This window comes from Pristiophorus japonicus, unplaced genomic scaffold (assembly GCF_044704955.1).
Source record: "Pristiophorus japonicus isolate sPriJap1 unplaced genomic scaffold, sPriJap1.hap1 HAP1_SCAFFOLD_587, whole genome shotgun sequence".
Classification (NCBI taxonomy): domain Eukaryota; kingdom Metazoa; phylum Chordata; class Chondrichthyes; family Pristiophoridae; genus Pristiophorus; species Pristiophorus japonicus.
The window spans coordinates 2,914-21,916 of record NW_027254496.1 but is presented as its reverse complement, the minus strand read 5'-3'; the positions used below and the strand labels follow the sequence as shown (position 1 = coordinate 21,916).

The window sequence follows — 19,003 nt, the reverse complement described above, 5'->3', positions numbered from 1 at the left end:
AGGCGAGACAGACAATAGGGGTAATGTTATGTACCACAATTGGCAGCATCTGACTAGTGGTGTCCCCGACACATGCGGCCTCAGCTTTTCACTAGAATTACAATGATACAGATACATGGAGATGGGAGCAGAAAGCCACAAAGAGACATCGATAGATTATACCAGACACCTCACTGAATCGGAATGCTGTATGGGGAGTGAGTCACTCTCACTGTGGGTATAATCGGAGTGCTGTATGGGGAGTGAGTCACTCTCAGTGTTGCGATAATCGGAGTGCTGTATGGGGAATGAGTCACTCACACTGGGTATAATCGGAGGGCTGTATGGGGAGTGAGTCACTCACACTGTGGGTATAATCGGAGTGCTGTATGGAGAGTGAGTCACTCTCAGTGTTGCGATAATCGGAGTGCTGTATGGGGAGTGAGTCACTCACACTGTGGGTATAATCGGAGTGCTGTATGGGGAGTGAGTCACTCTCAGTGTTGCGATAATCGAAGTGCTGTATGGGGAGTGAGTCACTCACACTGTGGGTATAATCGGAGTGCTGTATGGAGAGTGAGTCACTCTCAGTGTTGCGATAATCGGAGTGCTGTATGGGGAGTGAGTCACTCACACTGTGGGTATAATCGGAGTGCTGTATGGGGAGTGAGTCACTCTCAGTGTTGCGATAATCGAAGTGCTGTATGGGGAGTGAGTCACTCTCAGTGTTGCGATAATCGAAGTGCTGTATGGGGAGTGAGTCACTCACACTGTGGGTATAATCGGAGTGCTGTATGGGGAGTGAGTCACTCTCAGTGTTGCGATAATCGGAGTGCTGTATGGGGAGTGAGTCACTCACACTGTGGGTATAATCGGAGTGCTGTATGGGGAGTGAGTCACTCTCAGTGAGGGTATAATCAGAGTGCTGTATGGGGAGTGAGTCACTCACACTGTGGGTATAATCGGAGTGCTGTATGGGGAGTGAGTCACTCACACTGTGGGTATAATCGGAGTGCTGTATGGGGAGTGAGTCACTCTCAGTGTTGCGATAATCGGAGTGCTGTATGGGGAGTGAGTCACTCACACTGTGGGTATAATCGGAGTGCTGTATGGGGAGTGAGTCACTCTCAGTGAGGGTATAATCAGAGTGCTGTATGGGGAGTGAGTCACTCTCAGTGTTGCGATAATCGGAGTGCTGTATGGGGAGTGAGTCACTCACACTGTGGGTATAATCGGAGTGCTGTATGGGGAGTGAGTCACTCTCAGTGAGGGTATAATCAGAGTGCTGTATGGGGAGTGAGTCACTCTCAGTGTTGCGATAATCGGAGTGCTGTATGGGGAGTGAGTCACTCACACTGTGGGTATAATCGGAGTGCTGTATGGGGAGTGAATCACTCTCAGTGTTGCGATAATCGGAGTGCTGTATGGGGAGTGAATCACTCACACTGGGTATAAATTATTACCTTAAATTTCTTCATCAACTTATTTCCGTCGGTGTCTTCCGTCCCTGGAAATTGATAAATCTGAATCATCTGCTCCTTAATCTCCTTCATTATCTGCGGGAAGACGACACGGTCTCAGACCCCAAACACAACCGAGCACACCCCTCCCCACCTCGTCACACACTCTCTCCCCCTCGTCACACACTCCCTCACCCCCTTGTCACACACTTCCCCCACCCCCTCTCGTTACCCCGCCCCGCCACACACTCCCTCCCCCCCTCGTCACACACTCCCCCCCCCCACCCCTTGTCACACACTACCCCCCCTGCCACACACTCCCCCCCCAACTCATCACACACTCACCCCCCCTCCCCCCCACGTCACACATTCACCCCCCCCCTCGTCACCACTCCCCTCCCTCGTCCCTCATCACACACTGCCCCCCCCGCCCCTCGTCACCCCCCGTCCCTCGTCACACACTCAACCCCCCCTCGTCACACACAACCTCACCCTCGTCACACTCTCACCCCCCCCTCGTCACACTCTCACCCCCCCCTCGTCACACTCTCACCCCACCCCCTCGTCACACTCTCACCCCCCCCCTCGTCACACACTCTCCCCCCCCTCGTCACACACTCTCCCCCCCTCCCCCCCTCGTCACACACTCTTTCCCCCCCTCCCCCCCTCGTCACACACTCTCCCCCCCTCCCCACACACTCTCCCCCCCCTCCCCCCCTCGTCACACACTCTTCCCCCCCCTCTCTCCCTCGTCACACACTCTCCCCCCCTCGTCACACACTCTCCCCCCCCTCGTCACACACTCTCCCCCCTAGTCACACACTCTCCCCCCTCGTCACACACTCTCTCCCCCCCTCGTCACACACTCTCCCCCCTCCCCCCCGTCGTCACACACTCTCCCCCCCAACACACACTCTCCTCCCCGTCGTCACACACTCTCCCTCCCCACACACTCTCCCCCCCCCTCCTCCCCTCGTCACACTCTTCCCCCCCTCTCTCCCTCGTCACACACTCTCCCCCCCTCGTCACACACTCTCTCCCCTCCCCCCCGTCGTCACACACTCTCCCCCCCAACACACACTCTCCCCCCCTCGTCACACAACACCTCCCCCTCGTCACACACTCAACCACCCTCCTCCCCCTCGTCACACACTCTCCCCCCTCCCCCCCTCGTCACACACTCTCCCCCCTCCCCCCCTCGTCACACACTCTTCCCCCTCCCCCCCCCTCGTCACACACTCTCCCCCCTCCCCCCCTCGTCATACACTCTTCCCCCTCGTCACACACTCTTCCCCCTCGTCACACACTCTCCCCCCTCGTCACACACTCTCCCCCCTCCCCCCCCCTCGTCACACACTCTCCCCCCTCCCCCCCCCTCGTCACACACTCTCCCCCCTCCTCCCCCTCGTCACACACTCTCCCCCTCCCCCCCCCTCGTCACACACTCTCCCCCCTCCCCCCCCCCGTCACACTCTCTCCCCTCCCCCTCCCCCCCTCGTCACACACTCTCCCCCCCTCGTCACACACTCTCCCCCCTCGTCACACACTCCCCGCCCCGCCCCTCGTCGCACACTCCCCCCCACCCCGCCCCTCCCCACACACTCCCCCCCTAAGTTACTCACTCCCACCCCTCCCCACACACTCCCCCACCCCCCTCGGCACACACTACACCCCCGCTCCCCCCCCTCGTCAGACACTTCCCCCCTCGTCATACACTCCCCACCCCTCCCCTCGTCACACATTCCCCCCGCCCCCCTTGTCACACACTCCCCCCTCGTCACACACTCTCCCCCCTCCCCCCCTCGTCACACACTCTCCCCCCCCTCCCCACACGTCACACACTCTCCCCCCCCCTCCCCACACATCTCCCCCCTCCCCCCCTCGTCCCACACATCTCCCCCCTCCCCCCCTCGTCACACACTCTCCCCCCTCCCCCCCTCGTCACACACCCTTCCCCTCCCCCCCTCGTCACACACTCTCCCCCTCCCCCCCTCGTCACACACTCTCCCCCTCCCCCCCTCGTCACACACTCTCCCCCCTCCCCCCCTCGTCACACACCCTTCCCCTTCCCCCTCGTCACACACTCTCCCCCTCCCCCCCTCGTCACACACTCTCCCCCTCCCCCCCTCGTCACACACTCTCCCCCTCCCCCCCTCGTCACACACTCTCCCCCTCCCCCCCTCGTCACACACTCTCCCCCCTCCCCCCCTCGTCACACACTCTCCCCCCCCCTCCCCCTCGTCACACACTCTCCCCCCTCCCCCCCTCGTCACACACTCTCCCCCCTCGTCACACACTCTCCCCCCTCCCCCCCTCGTCACACACTCTCCCCCTCCCCCCCTCGTCACACACTCTCCCCCTCCCCCCCTCGTCACACACTCTCCCCCCTCCCCCCCTCGTCACACACTCTCCCCCCTCCCCCCCTCGTCACACACTCTCCCCCCTCCCCCCCTCGTCACACACTCTCCCCCTCCCCCCCTCGTCACACACTCTCCCCCCTCCCCCCCTCGTCACACACTCTCCCCCCTCCCCCCCTCGTCACACACTCTCCCCCCTCCCCCCCTCGTCACACACTCTCCCCCCTCCCCCCTCGTCACACACTCTCCCCCTCCCCCCCTCGTCACACACTCTCCCCCTCCCCCCCTCGTCACACACTCTCCCCCCCCCCCCCTCGTCACACACTCTCCCCCCTCGTCACACACTCTCCCCCCTCCCCCCCTCGTCACACACTCTCCCCCTCCCCCCCTCGTCACACACTCTCCCCCCTCCCCCCCTCGTCACACACTCTCCCCCTCCCCCCCTCGTCACACACTCTCCCCCCTCCCCCCCTCGTCACACACTCTCCCCCCTCGTCACACACTCTCCCCCCTCCCCCCCTCGTCACACACTCTCCCCCTCCCCCCCTCGTCACACACTCTCCCCCTCCCCCCCTCGTCACACACTCTCCCCCCTCCCCCCTCGTCACACACTCTCCCCCCCCCCCCCCTCGTCACACACTCTCCCCCCTCGTCACACACTCTCCCCCCTCCCCCCCTCGTCACACACTCTCCCCCTCCCCCCCTCGTCACACACTCTCCCCCCTCCCCCCCTCGTCACACACTCTCCCCCCTCCCCCCCTCGTCACACACTCTCCCCCCTCCCCCCCTCGTCACACACTCTCCCCCCTCCCCCCCTCGTCACACACTCTCCCCCCTCCCCCCCTCGTCACACACTCTCCCCCCTCCCCCCCTCGTCACACACTCTCCCCCCTCCCCCCCTCGTCACAAACTCTCCCCCCTCCCCCCTCGTCACAAACTCTCCCCCCTCCCCCCTCGTCACACACTCTCCCCCCTCGTCACACACTCTCCCCCCTCCCCCCCTCGTCACAAACTCTCCCCCCTCCCCCCTCGTCACACACTCTCCCCCCTCGTCACACACTCTTCCCCCCTCGTCACACACTCTCCCCCCTCGTCACACACTCTCTCCCCTCCTCACACACTCTCTTCCCTCCTCCCGTCACACACTCTCCCCCCTCCCCCCCTCGTCACACACTCTCCCCCCCCCCTCGTCACACACTCTCTCCCCTCCCCCCCTCGTCACACACTCTCCCCCCTCCCCCCCTCGTCACACACTCTCCCCCCTCCCCCCCTCGTCACAAACTCTCCCCCCTCCCCCCCTCGTCACACACTCTCCCCCCTCCCCCCCTCGTCACACACTCTCCCCCCTCCCCCCCTCGTCACACACTCTCCCCCCTCCCCCCCTCGTCACACACTCTCCCCCCTCCCCCCCTCGTCACAAACTCTCCCCCCTCCCCCCCTCGTCACACACTCTCCCCCCTCCCCCCCCTCGTCACACACTCTCCCCCCCCCTCGTCACACACTCTCTCCCCTCCTCCCGTCACACACTCTCCCCCCTCCCCCCCTCGTCACACACTCTCTCCCCTCCTCCCGTCACACACTCTCCCCCCCCCCTCGTCACACACTCTCTCCCCTCCTCCCGTCACACACTCTCCCCCCTCCCCCCTCGTTACACACACTTCCCCCTCCCCCCTCGTCACACACTCTCCCCCCCAACACACACTCTCCCCCCTCCACACACACTCTCCCCCCCTCGCCCCCCGCCGTCACACACTCCCCGCCCCTCGTCGCACACTCTCCCCCCCGCCCCCCGCCCCTCCCCACACACTCCCCCCCCGCCAAGTTACTCACTCCCACCCCTCCCCACACACTCCCCCACCCCCCTCGGCACACACTCCCCCACCCCCCTCGGCACACACTACCCCCCCTCGTCAGACACTCCCCCTCCCCCCCTCGTCATACACTCCCCCCCCCTCCCCTCGTCACACACTCCCCCCCCCCGCGTCACACACTCTCCCCCCTCCCCACACACTCTCCCCCCCCTCCCCACACACTCCCCCCCCCTCCCCACACACTCCCCCCCCTCCCCACACACTCCCCCCCCCCTCCCCACACACTCCCCCCCCCCTCCCCACACACTCCCCCCCCCCTCCCCACACACTCCCCCCCCCTCCCCACACACTCCCCCCCCCCCTCCCCACACACTCTCCCCCCTCGTCACACTCACCCCCCCATCCCCCCATCGTCACACACTCTCCCCCCATCGTCACACACTCTCCCCCCCTCGTCACACACTCTCCCCCCCTCGTCACACACTCTCCCCCCCTCGTCACACACTCTCCCCCCCTCGTCACACACTCTCCCCCCCTCGTCACACACTCTCCCCCCCTCGTCACACACTCTCCCCCCCTCGTCACACACTCTCCCCCCCTCGTCACACACTCTCCCCCCCTCGTCACACACTCTCCCCCCCTCGTCACACACTCTCCCCCCCTCGTCACACACTCTCCCCCCTCGTCACACACTCTCCCCCCCTCGTCACACACTCTCCCCCCCTCGTCACACACTCTCCCCCCCTCGTCACACACTCTCCCCCCCTCGTCACACACTCTCCCCCCCTCGTCACACACTCCCTCCCCCCCTCGTCACACACACACTCCCTCCCCCCATCGTCACACACTCCCTCCCCCCCTCGTCACACACTCCCCCCCCTCCCCGTCACACACTCCCCCCCTCCCCCCATCGTCACACACTCCCTCCCCCCCCTCGTCACACTCTCCCCCCCTCCCCCCATTGTCACACACTCTCCCCCCCTCGTTACACACTCCCTCACCCCCTTGTCACACACTTCCCCCCCCCTCTCGTTACCCCCCCACCCTCTCGTTACCCCCCCGCCACACACTTCCCCCCCCCACCTCGTCACACACTCCCCCTCCCCCCCGCCACACACTTCCCCCCCCACCTCGTCACACACTCCCCCTACCCTTGTCACACACTCCCCCCCCCCCTCGTCAAACACTCCCCCCCTCGTCACACACTCTTTCCCGCCCCCCTCTCGTCACACCCCTCGTCACACACTCTTCCCCCTCGTCACACACTCTCCCCCCCCCCGTCACACACTCTCCCCCCCCTCGTCACACTCTTCCCCCCCCCTCGTCACACACTCTCCCCCCATCCCCCCTCGTCACACACTCTCCCCCCCTCCCCCCTCGTCACACACTCTCCCCCCCCTCCGCCTCGTCACACACTCTCCCCCCCCTTCGCCCCTCGTCACACTCCCCCCCCCCCCCTCGTCACACACTCTTCCCCCCCCTCCCCCCTCGTCACACACTCTTCCCCCCCCTCCCGCCTCGTCACACACTCCCCCCCCCCCCCTCCGCACACACTCCCCCCCCACTCTCCCCCCCTCGTCACACTCTCCCCCCCCCTCCCATCGTCACACACTCTCCCCCCCTCGTCACACTCTCCCCCCCCCCCTCCCATCGTCACACACTCCCTCCCCCCCTCGTCACACACACACTCCCTCCCCCCATCGTCACACACTCCCTCCCCCCATCGTCACACACTCCCTCCCCCCCTCGTCACACTCTTCCCCCCCTCCCCCCATTGTCACACACTCTCCCCCCCCCTCGTTACACACTCCCTCACCCCCTTGTCACACACTTCCCCCCCCTCTCGTTACCCCCCCGCCACACACTTCCCCCCCCCACCTCGTCACACACTCCCCCCCCCCCCCCTCCGCACACACTCCCCCCCCACTCCCCACACACTCTCCCCCCCTCGTCACACACTCCCCCCCCCCCACCTCGTCACACACTCCCCCTACCCTTGTCACACACTCCCCACCCCCCCCTCGTCAAACACTCCCTCCCTCGTCACACACTCTTTCCCACCCCCCTCTCGTCACACCCCTCGTCACACACTCTCCCCCCCCGTCACACACTCTCCCCCCCCTCGTCACACACTCGTCACACACTCTCCCCCCCCTCGTCACACTCTTCCCCCCCCTCGTCACACACTCTCCCCCCATCCCCCCTCGTCACACACTCTCCCCCCCTCCCCCCTCGTCACACACTCTCCCCCCCTCCCCCCTCGTCACACACTCTCCCCCCCTCCCCCCTCGTCACACACTCTCCCCCCCCCTCCCCCTCGTCACACTCTCCCCCCCCTCCCCCTCGTAACACACTCTCCCCCCATCCCCCCTCGTCACACACTCTCCCCCCCTCCCCCCTCGTCACACACTCTCCCCCCCTCCCCCCTCGTCACACACTCTCCCCCCCTCCCCCCTCGTCACACACTCTCCCCCCCCCTCCCCCTCGTCACACACTCTCCCCCCCTCCCCCTCGTCACACACTCTCCCCCCCTCCCCCCTCGTCACACACTCTCCCCCCCTCCCCCCTCGTCACACACTCTCCCCCCCCCTCCCCCTCGTCACACTCTCCCCCCCCCTCGCCCCTCGTCACACACTCTCCCCCCCCTCCCCCCTCGTCACACACTCTCCCCCCCCTCCCCCCTCGTCACACACTCTCCCCCCCCTCCCCCCTCGTCACACACTCTCCCCCCCCTCCCCCCTCGTCACACACTCCCCCCCCCCCCCTCGTCACACACTCTCCCGCCCTCCCCCTCCTCGTCACACTCTCCACCTCTCCCCCCCCTCGTCACACACTCTCCTCCCCCTCGTCACACACTCTTTCCCCCCCCTCGACACACACTCTCCCCCCACTCCCCATCTCGTGTCACACTCTCCCCCCCTCGTGTCACACTCTCCCCCCCGCCCCTCGTGTCACACTCTCCCCCCCGCCCCTCGTGTCACACTCTCCCGCCCTCCCCGCCTCGTGTCACACTCTCCCCCCCCCTCCCCACACACTCTTCCCCCCCCCTCCCCACACACTCTCCCCCCCCCCCGGTCACACATTCCCCGCCCCGCGTCACACACTCACCCAACCCCCCTCGTCACACACACTCCCCCCCTGCCCCCCCTCGTCACAACTCTCCTCCTCTCGTCAGACACTCTCCCCCCCCTCCGTCACACACTCCCCCCCTCCACACACTCCCCCACCCCCCCCCCTCGTCACACACACCCCCCCCTCGTCACACACACAAACCCCCCTCGTCACACACACTCCCCCCCTCGTCACAACTCTCCTCCTCTCGTCAGACACTCTCCCCCCCTCCGTCACACACTCCCCCCCTCCACACACTCCCCCCCCCCCCCCCTCGTCACACACCCCCCCCTCGTCACACACACAAACCCCCCTCGTCACACACACTCCCCCCCTGCCCCCCCTCGTCACAACTCTCCTCCTCTCGTCAGACACTCTCCCCCCCTCCGTCACACACTCCCCCCCTCCACACACTCACCCCCCCCCCCCCCCTCGTCACACACACCCCCCCCTCGTCACACACACAAACCCCCCTCGTCACACACTCCACCCCCCCCCCTCGTCACACACACCCCCCCCTCGTCACACACACAAACCCCCCTCGTCACACACACTCCCCCCCTGCCCCCCCTCGTCACAACTCTCCTCCTCTCGTCAGACACTCTCCCCCCCTCCGTCACACACTCCCCCCCTCCACACACTCCCCCCCCCCCCCCTCGTCACACACACCCCCCCCTCGTCACACACACAAACCCCCCTCGTCACACACTCTCCCCCCCTCGTCACACACTCTCCCCCCCCCTCGTCACACACTCTCCCCCCCCCTCGTCACACACTCTCCCCCCCCCTCGTCACACACTCTCCCCCCCCCTCGTCACACACTCTCCCCCCCCCTCGTCACACACACTCCCCCCCCCTCGTCACACACACACTCTCCCCCCCCTCCCCTCACACTCTCCCCCCCCCTCCCTCACACTCTCCCCCCCCCTCCCCTCACACTCTCCCCCCCCACCCCTCACACTCTCCCCCCCCCACCCCTCACACTGTCCCCCCCCCCACCCCTCACACTCTTCCCCCCCCCTCACACTCCCCCCCCCACTCCCACCCCCCCCCTCCCCTCACACTCTCCCCCCCCTCCCCCCTCGTCACACACTCTCCCCCCCCCTCCCCCTCGTCACACTCTCCCCCCCCCCTCGCCCCTCGTCACACTCTCCCCCCCCACTCCCCCCTCGTCACACACTCTCCCCCCCCTCCCCCTCGTCACACTCTCCCCCCCCCTCGCCCCTCGTCACACTCTCCCCCCCCCCTCGCCCCTCGTCACACTCTCCCCCCCACTCGCCCCTCGTCACACACTCTTCCCCCCCTCCCCCCTCGTCACACACTCTTCCCCCCCTCCCGCCTCGTCACACACTCCCCCCCCTCCCCCCTCGTCACACACTCTTCCCCCCCCCCTCCCCCCTCGTCACACACTCCCCCCCCCTCCCCCCCCTCGTCACACACTCTCCCGCCCTCCCCCTCCTCGTCACACTCTTCCCCCCTCCGTCACACTCTCCACCTCTCCCCCCCCTTGTCACACACTCTCCTCCCCCTCGTCACACACTCTCCCCCCACCCTCGACACACACTCTCCCCCCACTCCCCATCTCGTGTCACACTCTCCCCCCCTCGTGTCACACTCTCCCCCCACTCCCCATCTCGTGTCACACTCTCCCCCCCTCGTGTCACACTCTCCCCCCCGCCCCTCGTGTCACACTCTCCCCCCCGCCCCTCGTGTCACACTCTCCCGCCCTCCCCGCCTCGTGTCACACTCTCCCCCCCTTGTCACACTCTCCCCCCCCCCCCTCGTCACACACTCTCCCCCCCCCTCGTCACACACTCTCTCTCCCCCCCTCCTCGTCACACACTCTCCGCCCCCCCCCCCGGTCACACTCCCCCCCCCCCCCGTCACATTCTCCCCCCCTCGTCACACACTCTCCCCCCCCCTCGTCACACACTCTCCGCGCCCCCCCCCCCCCGGTCACACTCCCCCCCCCCGTCACATTCTCCCCCCCTCGTCACACACTCTCCCCCCCCCTCGTCACACACTCTCCCCCCCCCTCGTCACACACTCTCCCCCCCCCCTCGACACACACTCTCCCCCCCTCCCCCCCCCATGTCACACTCTCCCCCCACTCGTCACACACTCTCCCTCCCTCCCCCCTCGTCACACACTCTCCCCCCCTCCCCCCTCGTCACACACTCTCCCCCCACTCGTCACACACTCTCCCCCCCTTCGTCACACACTCTACCGCCCTCCCCCCTCGTCACACACTCTCCCCCCTCCCCCCTCGTCACACACTCTCCCCCCACTCGTCACACACTCTCCCCCCCTTCGTCACACACTCTACCGCCCTCCCCCCTCGTCACACACTCTTCCCCCTCCCCACACACTCTCCCCCCCTCGTCACACACTCTTCCCCCCCCTCCCCCCTCGTCACACACTCTCCCCCCTCCGTCACACACTCTCCCCCCCCCGCCCCCGTCACACATTCCCCGCCCCCCGTCACACACTCACCCAACCCCCCTCGTCACCCAACCCCCCTCGTCACACACACTCCTGGTCACAACTCTCCTCCTCTCGTCAGACACTCTCCCCCCCTCCGTCACACACTCCCCCCCTCCACACACTTCCCCTCCACACACTTCCCCCCCCCCCCCCCCCTCGTCACACACACCCCCCCCTCGTCACACCTCCCCCCTCGGCACACACTCTCTCCCCCCCCCTCCCACACTCTCTTCCCCCCCCCCCCCTCGCACACTCTCTCCCCCCCCCCCCTCGCACACTCTCTCTCCCCCCCCCCTCGCACACTCTCTCTCCCCCCCCCCTCGCACACTCTCTCTCCCCCCCCCTCGCACACTCTCCCCCCCCCTCGCACACTCTCCCCCCCCCTCGCACACTCTCCCCCCCCCTCGCACACTCTCCCCCCCCCCCCTCGCACACTCTCCCCCCCCCCTCGCACACTCTCCCCCCCCCCCCTCGCACACTCTCCCCCCCCCCCCTCGCACACTCTCCCCCCCCCCCTCGCACACTCTCCCCCCCCCCTCGCACACTCTCCCCCCCCCTCGCACACTCTCCCCCCCCCCTCGCACACTCTCCCCCCCCCCTCGCACACTCTCCCCCCCCCCCCCTCGCACACTCTCCCCCCCCCCCCCCCTCGCACACTCTCCCCCCCCCCCCCTCGCACACTCTCCCCCCCCCCCCCCTCGCACACTCTCCCCCCCCCCCTCGCACACTCTCCCCCCCCCCCCCTCGCACACTCTCCCCCCCCCCTTCGCACACTCTCCCCCCCCCCCTCGCACACTCTCCCCCCCCCCCCCTCGCACACTCTCCCCCCCCCCCTCGCACACTCCCCCCCCTCGCACACTCCCCCCCCTCGCACACTCTTCCCCCCCCCCCTCGCACACTCTTTCCCCCCCCCCCCTCGCACACTCTTCCCCCCCCCCTCGCACACTCTTCCCCCCCCCCTCGCACACTCTTCCCCCCCCCCTCGCACACTCTTCCCCCCCCCTCGCACACTCTTCCCCCCCCCCTCGCACACTCTTCCCCCCCCCCTCGCACACTCTTCCCCCCCCCCTCGCACACTCTTCCCCCCCCCTCGCACACTCTTCCCCCCCCCTCGCACACTCTTCCCCCCCCTCGCACACCGCCCCCCCACCACACCGCCCTCCCCTCCCCCCACCACACCGCCCTCCCCTCCCCCCACCACACCGCCCTCCCCTCCCCCCACCACACCGCCCTCCCCTCCCCCCACCACACCGCCCTCCCCTCCCCCCACCACACCGCCCTCCCCTCCCCCCACCACACCGCCCTCCCCTCCCCCCACCACACCGCCCTCCCCTCCCCCCACCACACCGCCCTCCCCCCCCCACCACCACACCGCCCTCCCCCCCCACCACCACACCGCCCTCCCCCCCACCACCACACCGCCCTCCCCCCCACCACCACACCGCCCTCCCCCCCCCCACCACACCGCCCTCCCCCCCCCCCACACCGCCCTCCCCCCCACCACACCGCCCCCCCCCACCACACCGCCCTCCCCCCCACCACACCGCCCTCCCCCCCCCCACCACCACACCGCCCTCCCCCCCCACCACCACACCGCCCTCCCCCCCCCCCCACCACACCGCCCTCCCCACCCCCCACCACACCGCCCTCCCCACCCCCCCACCACACCGCCCTCCCCACCCCCCCACCACACCGCCCTCCCCACCCCCCCACCACACCGCCCTCCCCACCCCCCCACCACACCGCCCTCCCCACCCCGCCCTCCCCCACACCATGTTCTCCCCCCCCCCCCCCCCCCGCACCCTGTCACACACACACACCGCCCCCCCCGGGAGACAGAGTGCAAGCGAGGTGCCGATTTGCCTGTCAGAATCTCCCGCGGGTCAGTACCTGTTTCTTGAAGTGCTGGCACTCCTCAGGGGTGAGCGTGTCTGCTTTAGCAATGAGTGGAATAATGTTCACCTTCTCGTGTAAACGCTTCATAAACTCGATGTCCAGGGGCTTCAGCCTGGAGAGAGCGGGGGAACCTGAGCGTGAGCTGGGACACAGTGCTCTGGGTGAAGTCACACAAACCCCTGGCTCTGTCCGCATTCCCTCTGCTGTTGCCGTCTCATGCCCAGGGTAACTGAGGATCCAGACATGCCTCATCATTCTGCTCCCAGGCCTCCCTCTGTGGGATTGTTGCTGCAACCCACGGTGTCCCATACACTACCCTATTCACCCAGCTATCACCCGTTCCCAGCACAGGAACAGCATAGGTTAGAGACAGAGTAAAGCTCCCTCTACACTGTCATTGAAACATAGAAAATAGGTGGAGTAGGCCATTCGGCCCTTTGAGCCTGTACCATCATTCAATAAGATCATTACCCATTTCCTGCTCTTTGAGGATATAACGAGCATGATGGATAGAGGTGTACCGATGGATGTGGTGTATTTAGATTTCCAAAAGGCATTCGATAAGGTGCCACACAAAAGGTTACTGCAGAAGATAAAGGTACGCGGAGTCAGAGGAAATGTATTAGCATGGATCGAGAATTGGCTGGCCAACAGAAAGCAGAGAGTCGGGATAAATGGGTCCTTTTCGGGTTGGAAATCAGTGGTTAGTGCTGTGCCACAGGGATCGGTGCTGGGACCACAACTGTTTACAATATACATAGATGACCTGGAAGAGGGGACAGAGTGCAGTGGAACAAAATTTGCACCTCCCCTTTTCCTAATCTGCCGTCATTCAGATAATATTCTGCCTTCGTGCTTTTGCCACCAAAGTGGACAACCTCACATTTATCCACATTACACTGCGTCTGCCATGTATTTGCCCACTCACCTAACTTGTCCAAGTCACCCTGCAGCCTCTTAGCGTCCTCCTCACAGCTCACACCGCCACCCAGTTTAGTGTCACCTGCAAACTTGGAGATATTACACTCAATTCCTTCATCCAAATCATTGATGTATATTGTAAAGAGCTGGGGTCCCAGCACTGAGCCCTGCGGCACTCCACTAGTCACTGCCTGCCATTCTGAAAAGGACCCGTTTATCCCGACTCTCTGCTTCCTGTCTGCCAACCAGTTCTCTATCCACTGTCCTATCAAACAGTCCCAGGGCAGGTACAGCACGCAGTTAGACACAGAGTAAAGCTCCCTCTGCACTGTCCCATCAAACACTTCCCCTGAGCTTCCCCTGCAGGGCTTACCCGTGTCCTGACGGGGCGATGAAGTACAGGCAGCAATGTACTCGCGTGTCCGACATCTGCTGCCGGTTCACTCGTGACTCGCAGTTCAGGAAATCCTCAAACTTGCTGTCAATGTAGTTTATGACTGGCTGCCAACTGCAAGAGAACAGAAAGGAGGGCGGAGGCATTTCCTGACAGACAACTTGTAACCTCCCCCCGGGAATACTCTGTATATTCTCTCCCCCCCCCCCCCCCCGGCGCATTGGGGGGGGCGAGGGGGGAGACGGGGAGCGATGGGGGAGACGGGAAGCGAGGGAAGATGGGGAGCGAGGGGCGATAGGTTCCATCGGTCACCTTTTTGCAGTAGAACCTGAACATACCAGTTACTGTTGTCCACCGCATCTCCAAACCCTGGGGTATCGACGATAGTCAGTGTGAGCTGCACACCTCCTTCTTTAACCAGAACCGTTGCCTGTTCAACCTGCAAACACACACAGGGAAACCCCACACAGACCACCAGTTAGAAAGCATCGAGCTACTCCATTACAGTCGGAGTGCAGAGCGAGCCTGAGGGGAAACCATGAGAGGGGGCAACAGATAAGCGAGGGGGGCGAGAGTCGGGGGCGAGTTGGGCGAGGAATGATAGCGAGCCTGAGATGATGACCCCACAGTTACAGAAGTTACAGTAGGTGAAGGAATAAATTACCACCAGATACTGAGCAAGGCACAGGTAATGCAGCAATTCACCAAGCCGGGTTTGAATACTGGCGAAGGACACAACTCCCTGGAGGAATGCTGAATGCAGGAAGAATCAAGCCCGGTCAGTTTAACCTCGGGAATGGGGAAACTTTAGAAATGATAATCAGGGACAAAATTAAGAGTCACTTGGACATGTGTGGATTAATTAAGGAAAGCCAGCACGGATTAGTTAAAGGCAAATCGTGTTTCACCAAATTGATGGAGTTTTTTGATGAGGGAACAGAGAGGGTTGATGAGGACAATGAGGCGGATGTGGTGTACATGGATTTCCAAAAGACCTTTGACAAAGTGCCACATAATAGGCTTGCTGCAAAGTTGGAGCTCGTGGAATAAAATGGCCAGTGACAGCATGGATAGGGAATTGTCTCAGTGACAGGAGACAGAGAGTAGTGGTGAACGGTTGTTTCTGGGACTGGAGGGAGGTATACAGTGGTGTTCCCCAGGGCTCGGTACTGGGACCACGGCTTTTCTGGATATATATTAAGACCTGGATGTGGGTGTACAGGGCACAATTTCAACATTTGCAACTGACTCAAAACTTGGAAGTATAGTGAACAGTGAGGAGGAGAGGGACAGACTTTAAGAGGACACAGACAGGCTGGTGGAATGGGCAAACACGGGGCAGATGAAATTTAATGCAGAAAAGTGCAAAGTGATACATTTTGGTGGGAAGAACGAGGAGAGGCAATATAAACTGACGGGTACAATTGTATAACAGGTGCAGGAACAGAGAGACCCGGGGGTACATGTGCACAGGTCATTGAAGGCGGCAGGGCAGGTTGAGAAAGTGGTTTAAAAGCTTACGGGATCCTGGGCTTCATAAATAGAGGCACAGAGTTCAAAAGTGTGGACATTATGATGAACCTGTATAAAACACTGGAGTATTGTGTCCAATTCTGGGCACCGCACTTTAGGAAGGATGTGAAGGCCTTAGAGAGTGTGCAGAGGAGATTTTCATAGAATGGTACCAGGGATGAGGGACTTCAGTGACGTGGTTAGACTGGAGAAGCTGGGGTTGTTCTCCTTAGGGCACAGAAGGTTAAGAGGAGATTTGATCAAGGTGTTCAAAACCATGAATGGTTTTCAGAGTAAATAAGGGGAAATTGTTTCCAATGGCAGAAGGGTCGGGAACCAGAGGACACAGATTTAACGCGACCGGCAAAAGAATTAGAGGTGGCATAAGGAAAGCTTGATTTAGTCAACGAGTTACGATCTGAAAGGGTGGCAGCAGATCAATAGGAACTTTCAAAAAGTTAAATACTGGGAGGGAAAATACTTGGAGGGCTATGGGGAAAGAGGAGAGACTAATTGGCCAGTTCTTTCAAAGAGCTGGCACAGACACGATGGGCCGAATGGCCTCAGTCTCTCCTGTATCATTTTATGATTCTAGGATCAGCTATCACCTAATTGAATGGCAGAACAGGCTGAGCCACATGTTGCAGTTGCCAACAGTTGGAGTACACACATCCCACCCAGCACAGGCCCACTCGTAACTCACCTGGACAGTCTTCTTGATCCTGAGCGAGGGGCCGGGGTAGTCCTTGGAGTACAGGTCTGAGAGGAAGAGCGTATTGATCAATGTCGATTTGCCGAGTCCCGACTCCCCTGTTAGAGCAGAATAAAGTGAAGGTCACAAGCAGGTAGCGATGGTGAGCGCGTCACCCACACATGGCACACACCACAGCGTGCTGGCTCGTGGCCACATTTCACCAGTGTCACCTATCAACATAGTGCTGCAGGAGGTTACAAATATACTGATCACCCTGCCTGCTGGATGGATCCCACATGTGAGAGAAACACCAAGCACATCCTGCTGTGAGTGCAGCAAAATTCAAACTATTCCCCACACACTTGGAATCAAAGATGTCAACCAGCTTCAGCAAAGTGAGAACATGTGGAGAAAAGCCTGGGACATCATACCCAACTGGTGCAATAAGGGGAAAGAGTAAGTAAGGTAAGTAAGGATAGTGGGCCAGGGCCATATACAGCAAGTGTGTTCCGGGGATCGGGGGATGGAGGGGGCGTCCCGGGGATCGGGGGATGGAGGGGGCGTCCCGGGGATCGGGGGATGGAGGGGGCGTCCCGGGGATCGGGGGATGGAGGGGGCGTCCCGGGGATCGGGGGATGGAGGGGGCGTCCCGGGGATCGGGGGATGGAGGGGGCGTCCCGGGGATGGAGGGGGCGTCCCGGGGATGGAGGGGGCGTCCCGGGGATGGAGGGGGCGTCCCGGGGATGGAGGGGGCGTCCCGGGGATGGAGGGGGCGTCCCGGGGATCGGGGGATGGAGGGGGCGTCCCGGGGATCGGGGGATGGAGGGGGCGTCCCGGGGATCGGGGGATGGAGGGGGCGTCCCGGGGATCGGGGGATGGAGGGGGCGTCCCGGGGATCGGGGGATGGAGGGGGCGTCCCGGGGATCGGGGGATGGAGGGGGCGTCCCGGGGATCGGGGGATGGAGGGGGCGTCCCGGGGATCGGGGGATGGAGGGGGCGTCCCGGGGATCGGGGGATGGAGGGGGCGTCCCGGGGATCGGGGGATGGAGGGAGCGTCCCGGGGATCGGGGGATGGAGGGAGCGTCCCGGGGATCGGGGGATGGAGGGAGCGTCCCGGGGATGTATGGAGTGTCCCGGGGATCGGGGGATGTACGGAGTGTCCTGGGGATCAGGGGATGGGGGGATGTACGGAGTGTCCCGGGGATCGGGGGATGGGGGCATGTACGGAGTGTCCCGGGGATCGGGGCTGGGGGATGTACAGAGCGGGGGGTCCCGGGAATCGGGGCTGGGGGATGTACGGAGCGGGGGTCCCGGAGATGTACAGAGTGCTAGTATGTAGCCAGCCCAACGAGAGAGGAGGGCAGTTCTGGATTTAGTTTTAGGGAATGAAGCTGGGCAGGTGGAGGGGGTATCAGTGGGAGAGCATGTTGGTGCTAGTGATCATAATTCAGTTAGATTCAGGGAGTTATGGAAAAGGACAAAGATAGACCAGGAATACAAGTTCCCAATTGTGGAAGAACCAATTTTACTCGGCTGAGATGGGATTAAGCCAAATTGGACTGGAAACAGCTACTTGTGGGTAAATCAGTGTCAGAGCGGTGGGAAGGATTCAAGGAGGAGATCGGAGGGTTCAGAGCGAGTATGTTCCCTTTAAGAAAAAGTGTGGGACTAACAAATCTAGAGCCCCCTGGATGTCAAGGGACATGCAGTAGAGGATAAAGAAAAGGGAGGCTTATGACAGACACCGAGGGCTCACCACTGCAGAAACTCTAGAGTATGGAAAGTGCAGGGGTGCAATTAAAAAGGATATTAGGAAATCAAAGAGAGAGCATGAAAAAATGTTGGCAAGTAAAATCATGAAGAGCAAGAGGATACCTCGAGAAAGAGTGGGGCCTATTGGAGACCATAAGGGGAATGTGTGTGTGGAGGCGGAAGAAGTGGGTGTGATTCTTAATGAATATTTTACGTCTGTTTTCACGAGAGGGGCGATGCAGACATTGCAGTCAGGGAGGAGGAGTGTGAAATATTAGACGAGATAAACATAGTGAGAGAGGAAGTATTAAGGGGTTTAGCAGCTTTGAAAGTGGATAAATACCCAGGCCCGGATGAAATGTATCTCAGGCTGTTAAGAGAAGCAAAAGAGGAAAGAGTAGAGGCTCTGACCATCATTTTTCAATCCTCTCTGGCTACAGGTGTGGTGCCAGAGGACTGCGAATGTGGTATCTTTTGTTGTGTATTGCTCTGGTACATTAAATGTATGATAAGTACAATGGTGCACCACAGAGGGTGCTGTGGTGGGAGACCTGAAAGTACCTGCACCAGGCAGTATAAAAGGCTGACCACCACACCTGAGAGGCACTCTGGAGCTATTCAATAGATGACTA

General features: G+C 63.0%; 1 protein-coding gene across 1 annotated transcript in view; it reads right to left on the bottom strand.

Annotated features, from left to right (window-relative positions):
• LOC139255164 (septin-7-like) overlaps positions 1-16,735 on the bottom strand; it is a gene marked incomplete at its 5' end in the record, with an annotated part of 33,389 nt that extends 16,654 nt beyond the window's left edge. The window contains 5 exons of the mRNA XM_070873878.1: positions 1,443-1,535; positions 13,093-13,210; positions 14,393-14,527; positions 14,752-14,852; positions 16,629-16,735. Coding sequence (XP_070729979.1) covers positions 1,443-1,535; positions 13,093-13,210; positions 14,393-14,527; positions 14,752-14,852; positions 16,629-16,735 — 554 coding nt within the window. The remainder of the gene's footprint in view (positions 1-1,442; positions 1,536-13,092; positions 13,211-14,392; positions 14,528-14,751; positions 14,853-16,628) is intronic.
• Between the last annotated feature and the right edge of the window lie 2,268 nt (positions 16,736-19,003).